Source organism: Delphinapterus leucas, chromosome 6 (assembly GCF_059928025.1).
Source record: "Delphinapterus leucas isolate spDelLeu-1000000601 "Yukka" chromosome 6, BTC_Dleu_Yukka2, whole genome shotgun sequence".
In the NCBI taxonomy this organism is placed as follows: Eukaryota; Metazoa; Chordata; class Mammalia; order Artiodactyla; family Monodontidae; genus Delphinapterus; species Delphinapterus leucas.
Window position 1 is genome coordinate 23,953,924 of NC_143134.1, and position 12,277 is coordinate 23,966,200.

A 12,277-nucleotide genomic window follows, 5' to 3' on the forward strand; every position below is an offset into this window, starting at 1 on the left:
CCCCCTGGAGGAGCATCTCCTTCTGGGCTCAGACCATGGGGTCATGCTTGTCTCCTCCTGTCTCCTCGGAAAGTCTGGGGACTCAGAATGGGTAGACTGGGGGGTTAGAGGGGCCTTTTCGGCCTGCGTGTGACCTTGAGTTGTCATCTCCCTTCTTTGGGCCTCAGTTTCCCCAGGGTAGAATGCAGGGGTTGACTCCGGCCTCTAAGAGGCTGTGGTGGATGGACCTCTGGCTGGACCCAAGGTTGCTGGGAGGAGGTCTGGGTGCTCTGAAAGTGAGATGCCCCCTCGGCCCACCCCAGGAGGCCCTGCAGCCACCAGCTCTCTGCTGAGGCTGTGGCATCCTTCTTTGGCTTCCTGGCATCTTAGACTGTCTGTGGTCTTGCTGGGGCCTCTGGCTTTTCTGTGCTCCTGGGCCCAGGGCCACGGAGTGGAACCAGAAGAGAGTCTGGTAGGACCAGGGCAGAGGGCAGCTTTTCTCCTCTGGGTCTGAGGAGAGCTGGTGGACTCTTGGGACCCTTTAGCAGCCCTTCCTCCGACCTAATGTCTGTTGGGGAAGGCAGCCTTGAGTCGGCCTTGCTGTGCCGAGTAGAATGGGTGTGACTTTCCCAGAAGGGCCCAAGCCCCCAGGCCTGCCTCTGGGGTCGGAGACTGCGGCCCTCATTCGTGCTTGTCTTCCCTCCCCACCACCCAGACGAGACCCTCCGCTCTTTGGCCAGCCCTTCCTCCCCCCAGGGCCCCGAGCTTCACGGCTGGCGCCCCCCAGTGGACTGTGTCCGGGCCAATGAGCTGTGCGCGGCCGAATCCAACTGCAGCTCCCGCTACCGCACGCTGCGCCAGTGCCTGGCCGGCCGGGACCGCAACACCATGCTGGCCAACAAGGAGTGCCAGGCGGCCCTGGAGGTGCTGCAGGAGAGCCCGCTGTACGACTGCCGCTGCAAGCGGGGCATGAAGAAGGAGCTGCAGTGCTTGCAGATCTACTGGAGCATCCACCTGGGGCTGACCGAGGGTAAGTCCGCCCGCCTCGATGGGAGGCACGCTGGGGATGGGGTGATGGGAGGGCCTCCTGGGGCCCAGGTTCAGCGGGAGGGCCTGGTAACGGGGCAGAGTGGCCACAGCGCTCTCTCTCTCTCCACCTTCCAGGGAACCTAGAACCCAGAGCAGGTAGCTGCCCAGCCTAGGAGGGCAGCTGTTGTTGGAGAGACAGACGAAGGAGGAGGTGGGGAGGAGAGACGGTGGGGTGGTGGGAGGGGAAGTGAACCGGGGCTGGTTGGACGGCTGTGTGCAGTGGTGACGAGAGAAGGTGAGGCAAGGGTACCCAGGTGGATGGACAAGTGGGGACAGAGGAGTGAGAAGGGGTAGGCGGCGTGAAGGTGGAGCTGTGAGGTCTGCACGAGAGCAAACCAGCCCTTGCCGCTCCCTGCTGCCCCCCTCCTGTCTTCCTGCTCCCAGGAGCCCTGCCCTTCAGGTGGCTTCCTGACCCCGGGCCTGGGCTAGGCACCTTCAACAGAGCTCTGAGCGGCGTGAAGGCAGCAGGTCCCACAGCCCTGGGCAAGCCTGCCTCCAAGGCCCAAGGCAGAACCTGTAAGCCTTTCCCCGGACAGCCACCTTCCCCATTTCCTCCCCCTCCAGACTGGGGTGTGGAGGATTTGCTGGCCACCGGGGTCAGGCATTCACTTATTAATTCAGCAACTGTTTATCGAGAGTTTACCAGCTGCTAGGCATTGTGGCAACAGTTGAGAACAGCTGAGGTGGCCTCTGCCTTCGTGGAGCTCATGGTCGGGGGGGATGCAGAGAAGTTACTTGGTGACAGTTATCTGTTATTTGGTGATGTGAGTGGAAAGCACTGGGTGCTGTGGCATCACTGAGCAGGGGCATCAAACCCCTTCTTACAAAATCTAAACCGCCTTCCTGGAAGAGGCAGCCTCCAAGCTGAGATTCAAGAATGAGCTGCAGTTACCTGGTGAAGGTGTATGGGGAGAGTATGGGAGGTGGAGAGAGAGCTTGGGCAAAGGCCTGCGGGTAACTCAGGTTAGTGGAACTCGCTTACAGACCTTCAGGTAACTCAGTGTGGTAGAGGCGGGTGGAAGTGGGGATGGGGGAGGAGAGATGGGAGGGGTACGGATCTGGTGGGCAGCACCCCTGGAAGGTTTTACACGATGGATATGTGCTTCAGGACAAAGTTCATGTGGTTCCAATGAAGAGAGTAGATTGGAGAGACTGTTTGGAGGCCACTGCTGTGATACAGGCCAGGAATGATGGTGGCTGAATGAGGACAGTGGCAGGAAAGAAGGATCTAAGAGCTGTCCAGGAGGTAGAATCAACAGGTCTTGGTGAAGGGTCAGAGGAGTCAGGAGGGCCCCCAGTTTTCGGTCTTGGGCAGCTGGGTGGGTGATGTGGCTGATCACAGTGAAGGTCTTGAGTGGGGGGAGGGCTGGGAGATGTGAATTTGTTCTGGGGTGTGTGCCTCTCATCGGCCCCGCCCTACAGACAGCTGGGCACGCAGGGCTGGGGGTCACGTGAGGAAGAGCGACTGGACATAGGGATTTAGAAGTCACCAGCAGACTGCAGGTGGTAACTGGGGCCGAGGGAGTGGGTGCAGTCACGTTGGGAGGAGGTCAGGGACAGAGCCCCCAGGACCACTGCCATTTAAAGATGGGCTGCAAGGATGACTAAGGAGGCTCTGGGGGTGAGGTAAGAGGGACAGTAGGATACCTCGGGAGGGGCTCACTCTCAGAGGAAGGAGGGTCACCAGCCTCTAAGACTTTAGGCCCAGCAGGAGAGGGGTTTTCGGAAAAGGTCCCTGATGCCCTTGGGGTGAGCGCCTTAGGTGGCTGCTGGGAGCAGAAGCCTGCTTAGGGGTTGCCTGGGAGCCGGGGAGAGGGGAGTGATGACTGTGGCCAACTTCTTGAATTTTGGTGTGAAGATGGGAGAAGAACAAAGGATGACTTTTTTTTTCAAAGATGCGAGAGAGTCGAGCAGTTTAAATTCTAAGGTAGGATAGTAGTGATGGAGAGGCTGAGGTGAAGAAGAGAGAGAGGTGCTCTGTGGATCTGTGCCCTTGGGGGAGGGGAGGCGTCAGCCTAGGATCTGAGGGGCAACACCGCATCCAGCTGTTGGAGGGGGAGGAGGAAACTGGGCCCAGGGATGGGGCCTGGATATCGAGAGGTTCCTGAGCAGTGGCCCCGAGGGTTCAAATGTGCGCTGAAAATAGGAATAAGTGGGCATGGAATTATTAATAGTATTACCACCATTAGTAACAAAGTAATTCCTCATGAATCGGGTGGTCACTTCTTCCGTTGCTAGCAATGCTGGAGTCCTAGAACTAGAAGTTAGCAAAGGGAGGGAGCCGGCCACAGAGACGGGCACTCTGTTCTCCATGGGACAGGGAGCCGTGTCCCCGCCCGCCACACCAGCTGACTCCGTGCCCAGAACATTAAAGACCCCGATTCAGCCAGCTGGGTTGTTTAGGTTTTTGCTTTCTTTCCGACAGCCTTCAGTTTCAACCTGAGGGGGATTGGGCAGAAGGTGGGTGGGCTTGCTGTGGGTGCAGGATGGACAGGAAAGGGATGGAAGAGCTGCCGGCTAGAGAGTTGGGCGGGCCGCCTGAGAACCTTCCAATCGGACTGGCTCCGTGGGCACCGCATCAGGGCTCCGGGGACCTTGCTCGGAGCCGGGATGATGAGGCAGTTTGATGATAACAAGAAGCATAATGTGTATTTTATGCTGCCTCCTGCTGTGTCTTCAAGGCCCTTTCAACCCAGGAGGGCCTGACTGTAAACTCTCCCCGTTCTAAGGCTTGAGATGGCTTGTTGGTTCCTTTACTCAACAAACATCTGTTAAGCACCTACTGTGTGCTTCAGAGGGTGAAAGCACTGGGGAAGCCGTGGTCCCTGTGCTGGCGTATACTGGCTGGGGGACACTTCCCCTGGTCCCACTCTAGAAAAGCAGACCCCTGCTTTTCTCCTTCCTCAGAGCCCTGGCCCCCACCCCTTGCAGATTGCACAGTCCCCTCCCCCTGGGTCTTGGGGCTAGAGGTGGTTTCCATCCAGGGCTGACCGGAGGAACCCAGAGGCTTTTTAACAGCAGGTGGTGTTCCTCTGAGGGACAGGATCATCCTGAGAGGGGGCTATTCCTGGTGTGGGGTGAGTGGTCTCCTGGGGAGGCTACAGGCACACCCTCCCTATTCCTTAAGACTCTTAATAACTTGGCTTGGGCCGGGGTGGGGGGATCACGGAGAGGAGAGACCCATGTGGGTTTGCACTTAGATTCTGGCTTCTCCTGCTGCGATTCCCCGGAGACTCAGCTCCACCTTCTGCCTCTACCTGAGTCTGAGCTCGCTGTGCAGACTGAGGCTCTCAGCGTGTGGGCAGAGCTGGCGGTGGCAGGATTGTGGCCTCTGCCAAGCTCCTAGACAGTCCCAACCGCAAAGGGCCTCAGGATCATTCTGGCGGGGAAGCTGAGATGCAGGGAGGCGAGTCGGGGGCTTCCCAGGGCACACAGCAAGCAGCTGGTGGGACCAGGCCCCCGACTCCTTATCCGGACCCCTTTCCACTGCCCTGGGGGAGAGCTGTGGCCTTGGGCCCGTCTTCCTCTCTGCCATCACCACCCCCGTAACCACCAGTATTTACACGGTGGGGCTGTCACTGTTGGCTGCACAGGGGACCAGGCTTCTTGCCTTCTCCAAAGGTGATGCTGAAGTTCAGGGTCATCCTGGTCCTGCAAACGTGAAGCGCCGAGGCCTCTCCTACTTGTCATCTCCCAGGTCGTGGCCCTGGAATCTGACATCCTGGATTTGGCTTCAGTCTGGCTGCCAGGCAGGTCTCGGGTTTCCTGCTGGTGAATTCCGCTGCAGGAGCAGGAGATGGAAGTTGAGTTAAATAGGACGGGCCCCTCCCACGCGGTCATGGAAGAGGCTCTCTTCCCCCAGAGATCCATCCCCTGTCCCCTCCTAGTCAATCGTACTAGCCATACCCAGGCACGGTGCTATGCCAGATGCTATAGGGACAGACAGACCCTGCTCTGGGGGAGCAGTCCAGCCCACAGAAGGTTGCTCTGTGAAAAGTTAAGCCACAGTAGTACTTGTTTAAGAACAATTTTTAACAATTTGGTTTCAATAACACTTTTTATTTTTGGAGACAGTATTCATAATGGTTAAGAACTTGGACTCTGGAGCCAACTTCCTGGGTTTGAAACCAGGCTCTGCCACTTACCAGCTGTGTGACCTCGAGCAAGTACCTCAGTGTCTCTGTGCCCCAGTTCCTTATCAGTAAACTAGGGAGAATAATAGTGCCTACCCCCTGGAGAAATTAAGAGGATTAAGTGAGTTAGTACATCTGAAGCGCTTCTAATAGTGCTGGCACGAAGGCAGCACGATGCAACATCATCTTTATTACAAAAGTGCTTCCTAAACGCTTGTGCTGTTTGGCTGCCGCAGAGAGCATGGCTGGTAACCCCACCACAGGGAGTTTCTCCAGTGCCGGTGGGTAGAGTGGAGGATGCTGAGATCATGCAGGCCTGCCAGGACCCTGCATGCCCCGGGGGTAGGTGGGATCGGAGACGGGCCTGAAGGAAAGGGTAACCTTTGGATTAGGTCCGTTGGCCGGTACCAGTGGGCACCCCCTGTGCGTAAGGTGCCCTGTGTGCTGGGTGTGGCAGGGCCCAAGGTGCTCCTGTGAGGTACAGTGAAGGGCGGGGCTGCTTCTCCAGGGGGCGTGCTCTTCCTCCACGTCCTCTGGGGGGTCTGTACCCTTCTCTGGGGGGTCTGCCTGGTATAGCAGACAGATGCCTGGTCCGTGGACCAGCGGAGGGCTGGTTAAGCCTTGAGGGCTAGCCTGAGGGTGACTTTGGGGGCCTGGCTGAACGAGCCCCTTGCAAGCAGATTCCAAGGCTCCTCTTCTGGGGGCCGGCTCCTTCCTGCAGGTGGCCCCCAGTGGTGCTGCCCCACGTGCTGCTCTTTAGGCGGGGGTACTTGCCCGTGGCGCTGGGTCCCGGGTGGACGGGAAATCAGTGTGTGAGGCTGTGGGCATCATCTGTCTCCCCTGCCCGCTCAACACACGCACACACAGCCTGAGTGATTATCCATTGATTTCTCCTCGCCGTCATGTCTCAAGAGGATACTTCCTTTGCTGCCGAGGCATTGGCAGAGGGGGCTGGAGTCCCGCTGAGGTGGTGGTGGGTCTCCAGGGCAGCCTTGTGTCATTTATCTCCTGTCACTCGCTTGCTTGTCTGTTCCCCGAGCCTCTGGTGCACCCCGGAGCCTGGAGGAGAGGGCTGAGAAGCAGCAGGTGGAGGGGAAGACGGGTCGGGAGTCAGTCAAGACAGGAGCCGCAGTCAGGCCTCCACCCAGCAGACCTTCAGCCAGTCAGATTCTCCTGGTGGCATGGTGGGAAGCAAAGGGGAAATCCTGTCCCCTTAAGTCTGGGCAGAGCCAGCCTGGTGTGATGGGAGAGAATGCTGGTGTGAGGCTGGAGTCCAGCTCAAGCTCCGCCATGAGTAGCTGTGTGATCTCAGGCAGGTTGCTTCGCCTCTCTGGGCCACCTCAGAGCCCTCCCCTGTGAAATGAGGAAGTTGTACTCAATGACTGTGGAGGGTCCTTTGGCTTCAGATCCTGGGATTTGTACCTGGCCTTCCACAGGGTTCCAGCTCCCCTGTGCCTTCTTTCCAGAAGCATTCGGAAGTCCTTAGAAGAGGCCGGGACATGCAGAGAGGTCACGAGGGAGATGTAGTAGGCAGTTCTGACCTGCGCTGGTTGGAGAGAAGTACCTTGCTCATGTGAAATGTGCAGCATTTCATTCCTAACCCGCCCTGTGCAGCACTTTGGACGGGATGTGAGCCTGGGCCTGACACGGTTCTCTCTTCTAGGTGAGGAGTTTTATGAAGCCTCACCCTACGAGCCAGTGACCGCCCGCCTCTCGGACATCTTCAGGCTTGCTTCAATCTTCTCAGGTGAGTGGGCTCATCCCGGGCCTCGCCAGACCTGCTCCGGTCCCCGTGGGTGGTGGATCAGGCCTCGGGGCTTGGCTCAGGTGTCGGCTTGCCAGCAGGTCCCTGAACGCCTCTGAGCCTGGGGTCTTCATCTGTAAAGAGGGAACCGTAACACCCACCCACAAGGTTGTGTGTGGCATAAAGCATTTAGGGAATTGCCTAGAATGAGCTTGCCGTGCAGCAGATCTTGAATCTGAAACGTGGTATTGCTCTCCCATTTCGTCACCTGTCCTGCCTGGCTGGGTCCTTTCCAGCTGTTCTACTCTGGGCAAGTTACTCGACCTCTGTATGCCTCAGTTTCCTCTCTGGTGCAGAGGGGAGAGTACCTACCTCGTTGGATGGTCATGAGGTCAGAGTGAACCAACGGCTGTCCAGGGCTCAGCATGCTGCCGAGTGCGTGGGAGCCATTAGCCGTGGTTGTCGGCGTTCCTATCATCATCGTGCATTCTGCTCTGAAATTCCCCTCTCCCCTGGGGGCTCTGCTTCTTGAATCCCGCTGAGGAGAGCCTCTGCTCTCTGGCCACTCCTGCCTTGGCCTGCCTGGGGAGTGAGAAGACCCATCTGAGCTCTAGCTTTGCTTGCCGTGGTCTGTGTATAGGAGCCCAGTGAGTTTTTTGGTTCTTTCTTCTTGGCCTTGTTCCCTCTGGCCTTTGGGTGACCCAGGTGACCCAGGGCAGCCTGCCCCTGCTCGGACACTAGAGAGGACCTTCCGGTTTTGGGAACTATTAGGGCTGGGATGAGCTTCCTGGAGTCACCAGTGCTGCTTAAAGGGGGCCAGGGTGGGCTTGCTCGCGGGCCCCAGGCCTCAGTCTTCCAGGCACTTTGTGGCAATATGTAAAACCTGCCGAAGTTTCTTTTGCTCTAAGCCAGGGTTTCTCAACAGCAACATTATCGACATTGACCTGGGTAATTCTCTCCGTGGCAGGAGCCGTCCTGTGCACAGTAAGGTGTTTAGCAGCATCCCTGGCCTCTACCTACTGGACACTAGTAGCAGTCCCCCAAGATGTGACAACCCAGTGTGTCTCCAGACACTGCCAAATGTCCCCTGGGGGCACAGCTGCTGCCAGTTGAGGAGGACTACTCTAGACTGTGAAATGAAAGATTCTGCAGTGAGACCCTAAGCCCTTTCAAATGAAGAACTCTCTAGGACAATGTTTCTCAAACTTTTTCTTTGTCTTCATTGTTGTACCTCTAAGGAGAAAAGTTAATTCTCTCTAACTAGAGAAATGCTGTCTTAGTCTGCTCGGGCTGCCATAACAAAATACCGTAGACTGGATGGCTTAAATGACAGAAGTCTATTATCTCACGGTTCTGGAGTCCAAGATCAAGGTCTGGCAGGTTTGGTTTCTGGTGAGGGCTCTCTTCCTGGTTTGCAGACATCAGCCTTCTCACGGTGTCCTCACAGGGTAGGGGCGGGAATGGGTGGGAATGGGTGGGAAGGAAGTGGGGGATTGGAGTGGGGAGATAGAGAGAAGAGAGAGAAGAGAGAGGGGCGTGGAGAGAGAGAGAGAAGAGAGAGGGGCGTGGTGAGAGAGAGAGAGAGAGAGAGAGAGAAAAGTCTCTTCCTCTTCTTATAAGGACACTAGTCCTACTGGATTATGGCTCCACCCTTATGACCTCATTTAACCTTAATTACCTCCTAAAAGCCCTATCTTCAAATACAGTCACATTGGGGGTTTAGGGCTTCAGCATATGAGTTTGGGGAAGGGACACAATTTAGTCCATAGTAAATGCCAAGTATTAAAGTTTTGTCAGGTAGGGTTGAGTTTTGGAGGGCCACAAACCATTGTTATATCTACCTTTTTTTTGCCTACCCAGGAGCCCGTTTTTGCTCCCTTGGGGGTGATACCCTCCTCTCCCATTGAGAAAGCATGCTCTAAGGGATTGAGATAGGATGATACACATGTGCTGGTGGGAGAAATCCTGGGCCCCATGAGAAGGGAGGCACTGGCCAAAGGGTGACCATCTGGACGTACCCTTGGGCCCTGGTGGTGGGCAGGGTTAGTGGTGGATGGTATGGTGACTTCGAAGATGGTCTGTGCATTGAGTGGCCTGCCCTGGGCTCTCGTCATCGTACCCCGCAGTGGGGTGATGGCCGAGGTTCCCATCCTGCCTCTGCCTGTGGCGCTGTGATGATGCAGTGACAAGCCTTGCCCATCCCACAGGGCTGAACTGGGTGATGGACTGACTGAGGCCCCTCCTAGCACAGACATTCTGATTCTCACATTTCCTGGTTAGTTTTGGGCTACTCCTTTTGAGACAGTGCTAGGGGGCTCCAGCAGATTGAGGAGATGGTTTGCGCGTGGACGCTGTGATGGGGAAATCCCAGCGGCCCGACATACCCGTTTCCCACCCTACCGTGGGCTCAGGTGCTACTGCCTGGGCGGGAGCCACTGGGTTTACCTCCAGTGAAGAAATGGCTTTGGCTTTTGCCCCCTGAAGGTTGAAGGTCAGAGGTCAGCACCTGAGCTCAGGCCCCTGCTGCTTCCTGGACTGACACTATGTATCTTCCCGGCAGAAAATCTTTCCGTAATGGACTTGACACTCTGTGGGACAAGGATGTTGACAAGACAAATGAGGAGATTACTGGTCTGCAGCTCACTGAATCAGCATCCTTTACCTGCTGCTCAGATGGAACTGGGCCCCACACGACTGTAGATCCCTGGGCTCTGGAGACCACTCCCCACAGTGAGGGCAAGGCTCCCCCTCATTGCCCCTGCTGACCCCGCTCCACCCAGAGCAGCCCTCGAGTTGCTGCATGGGTGGCTCTATCTGGGGAAACTCTGGTACATAGCTGGGTGGGGAGGCCCTGGCCCAGCCACCAAGAAACCAAGTGGGCCATGGTGGGGAGCACGCAGCTGAAAGAAGGCTGGATGGGGAGCCGGGACCCTGATTCCAGCTCATTCTCTGCCACAGATGAGCTGATGGTCTTGGGCAGTTCACTTCCCTGCTCCGGACCTTACATTTCTTTTCTGAAGAAGGAGGAGGTGAGCTTAGAGCAGCCTTTTCCCCATCGAGGCGCACAGACAACGGCAGTGTTGTTTGGTATCTAGGAAGAGCAGAGCAGCTTGGAGCTCCGGTGGTCACAGGCCCTTGCCTGGCTGCCCTGTGGGCTGAGGGGTCAATATCTGGGCACATGTATCACCCACCCACCTGTGGCTCGCTGCCTGGGAAAGCCTGGTCTGGGGGACCCCAGATCCTGCACTGATGCTCCAGGATGATAGCAATCTGCCCTGCAGGATTGTATGGAGTCCCTCCCCACTTCTACAAACTTACATGTGGCTGTATGATGTCCCCCCCCACCCCCCGCTGCCATCTCTGTGTGGAGAGGCTGCGGTGTGGGCCATGGAGGCTCCTCTAGGTCGCACTTCCCCCAGTCGGGGCCCAGGGACTTGGAGAAGGGTGCTCTTGTATCTTTGGGGCCGAGTTGCTACCATCTGAGAATTCGGGGCCTCCTGGAACGTGTTTTCTTCTTTCCCGCTGGCCTGCTCTCTCTGTTGGGCTTCTTCGAAAGCCCAGCTGGGATTCTGTTGGCAAAGAAAGCTGCTGGGACTCCCCCAACACTCTCTGATGCTGAGGCCCTGGGGGAAGGGCAAGTCCTCCCCTCTTGTCTGCTCAGTTCAGAGACAGGCGCTGGGATCAGTGACTGGGTCTGGGATTCCTGGTGTCCAGTTAATCCCAAGTCCAAGGCCAGGAGGGGAGCAGTCTGAACAGTGGGGACAGGGTTGTTGGAGGGATCCAGATGTCTTGCCCTAGCGTTATAGATGGGAAGGGAGATTTCACGGAGAAGAAATGAAGTTTGGTTAATGAGGTTTGTCCTGTTTCTAGCAATTTAAACTGCCCTTGGAAACAGGAAACGGAGTGTTTCTGGAGGCCTTGTCGGGCCTTTTTGAGCTATAGTGCCGACATTTGTAAAATGAGAAGGGGATGGCTACTGGTCTGGTCGATACAGAGGAGTCCATGAGGATGGATGCAGGCAAAGTGACAGCCATCCTCTCTGCCGAGGATGCTCCTCTAGAGGGGTCCCTTGGGTGGAGTCCCTCCCTCCCCAAGCGCCTGTGACCCCGTGAATACTGAATCCCAGCTGGTCCCACCTGGGAGGCAGGAGAGGATGGAACAAAGTGGAGAGAGGAGAGAAAGGCTTCTTAGGGAAAGAAGAGATGGTTCAGGCAGAGAGAGGTTGTGAGGGGTGATGCGGACAGTGAGGGAAGGGAACTGCTCCATCCACGTGGGGTGAAACCATCAGAGTGAGGTTGAAAGGCCTGGGAGGGCCAGAGAGTGGTTTTCCTCGCCGCTGGGCTGTGCCTCAGGGACCGGGAGAAGCGGCAGGCAGGTGGTGTGGGCCGGGCTGTCAGCGAGCGCTGCCTCTGCATTTCTGGTGAGGCTGGGGGCCTCCGGGGCCTTGGGCATCCGATGCAGGCATTGGAGATACATGGGTATGGAGCATATTTATGCAAACACGTCTTGTCTTTTCTATAGCTGGAGGGGAACTTGGAGATCATCTAAGCTCACCCCTTACCTGACAAAAAGGGAAACTGAGGCCCCAAGGGAAGGGATGGACTAGACCGGGATTCAGTCCTGCTTCTGTCCCTGCCCAGTGCGTACCTCAGGCAGGGGCCTCACCTCTAAGCCCGGTTTTCTTCTTACACAACACGGGACTGATAGCAAAACCTACCTGCTCCGGTTTTGTAAGGACTAAATGAGAAATTGCAGGTAGGTGCCTGGTCCAGTACCTGGCACATTGCACTAAAACACGTAGCTTCTTAGAACTGACTGTGGAGTGATTTCTCCAAAGGCCATTGGCCGGCTGGGGTAGGGCCGGCCTGGAGCCTGCATCCGGGAGATGGTTGCATGGCTTTTGGTGACGTGAGGCTGCCTTCCACCCATGTTAGTGCTGGGTGGGGGCTGCAGTGGGAGGTGACGGGGCGATTTGCAGGGGACAGTAGGTCCCTGGGGCTACTGCTGAGCCTCTGTGGCCTTAGCTGCATTGTGACTGGGTGGGGACACAGGGAGGCTGGCGAGAGGCCTGGGCTCGGGCCTTTTGTGGGTTGGAGGAAGAAGGGATGGGTGGCTACAGCCTCAGCTGGCCGCAAGCCTCTGGGGTGGGTCATCTTGCTTGGATGGAGCCAGGAGAGGCCCGGGGATGTTCTAGTTGGAGGCTCCAGTGGTCCCCTTTTTGGGGGATCAGGAGAGGAGGGAACCCTACCCCTGCCAAGAAGCCTTGCAGATGGCCCCTGAGGGACACCACCCTCCCACTCTGTGCCCTTGCACTTGGCTCTTATTACAGCAC

At 57.0% G+C, this 12,277-nt stretch overlaps 1 protein-coding gene across 1 annotated transcript in view; it reads left to right on the forward strand.

Annotated features, from left to right (window-relative positions):
* The first annotated feature begins 329 nt into the window (after positions 1 to 329).
* Positions 330 to 12,277, forward strand: part of GFRA2 (GDNF family receptor alpha 2) — a 90,212-nt gene continuing 78,264 nt past the window's right edge. The window contains 3 exon segments of the mRNA XM_022562902.3: positions 330 to 649; positions 651 to 1,009; positions 6,865 to 6,948. Of these exon segments, the coding sequence (XP_022418610.2) occupies positions 594 to 649; positions 651 to 1,009; positions 6,865 to 6,948 (499 nt within the window). The 5' untranslated portion in view covers positions 330 to 593.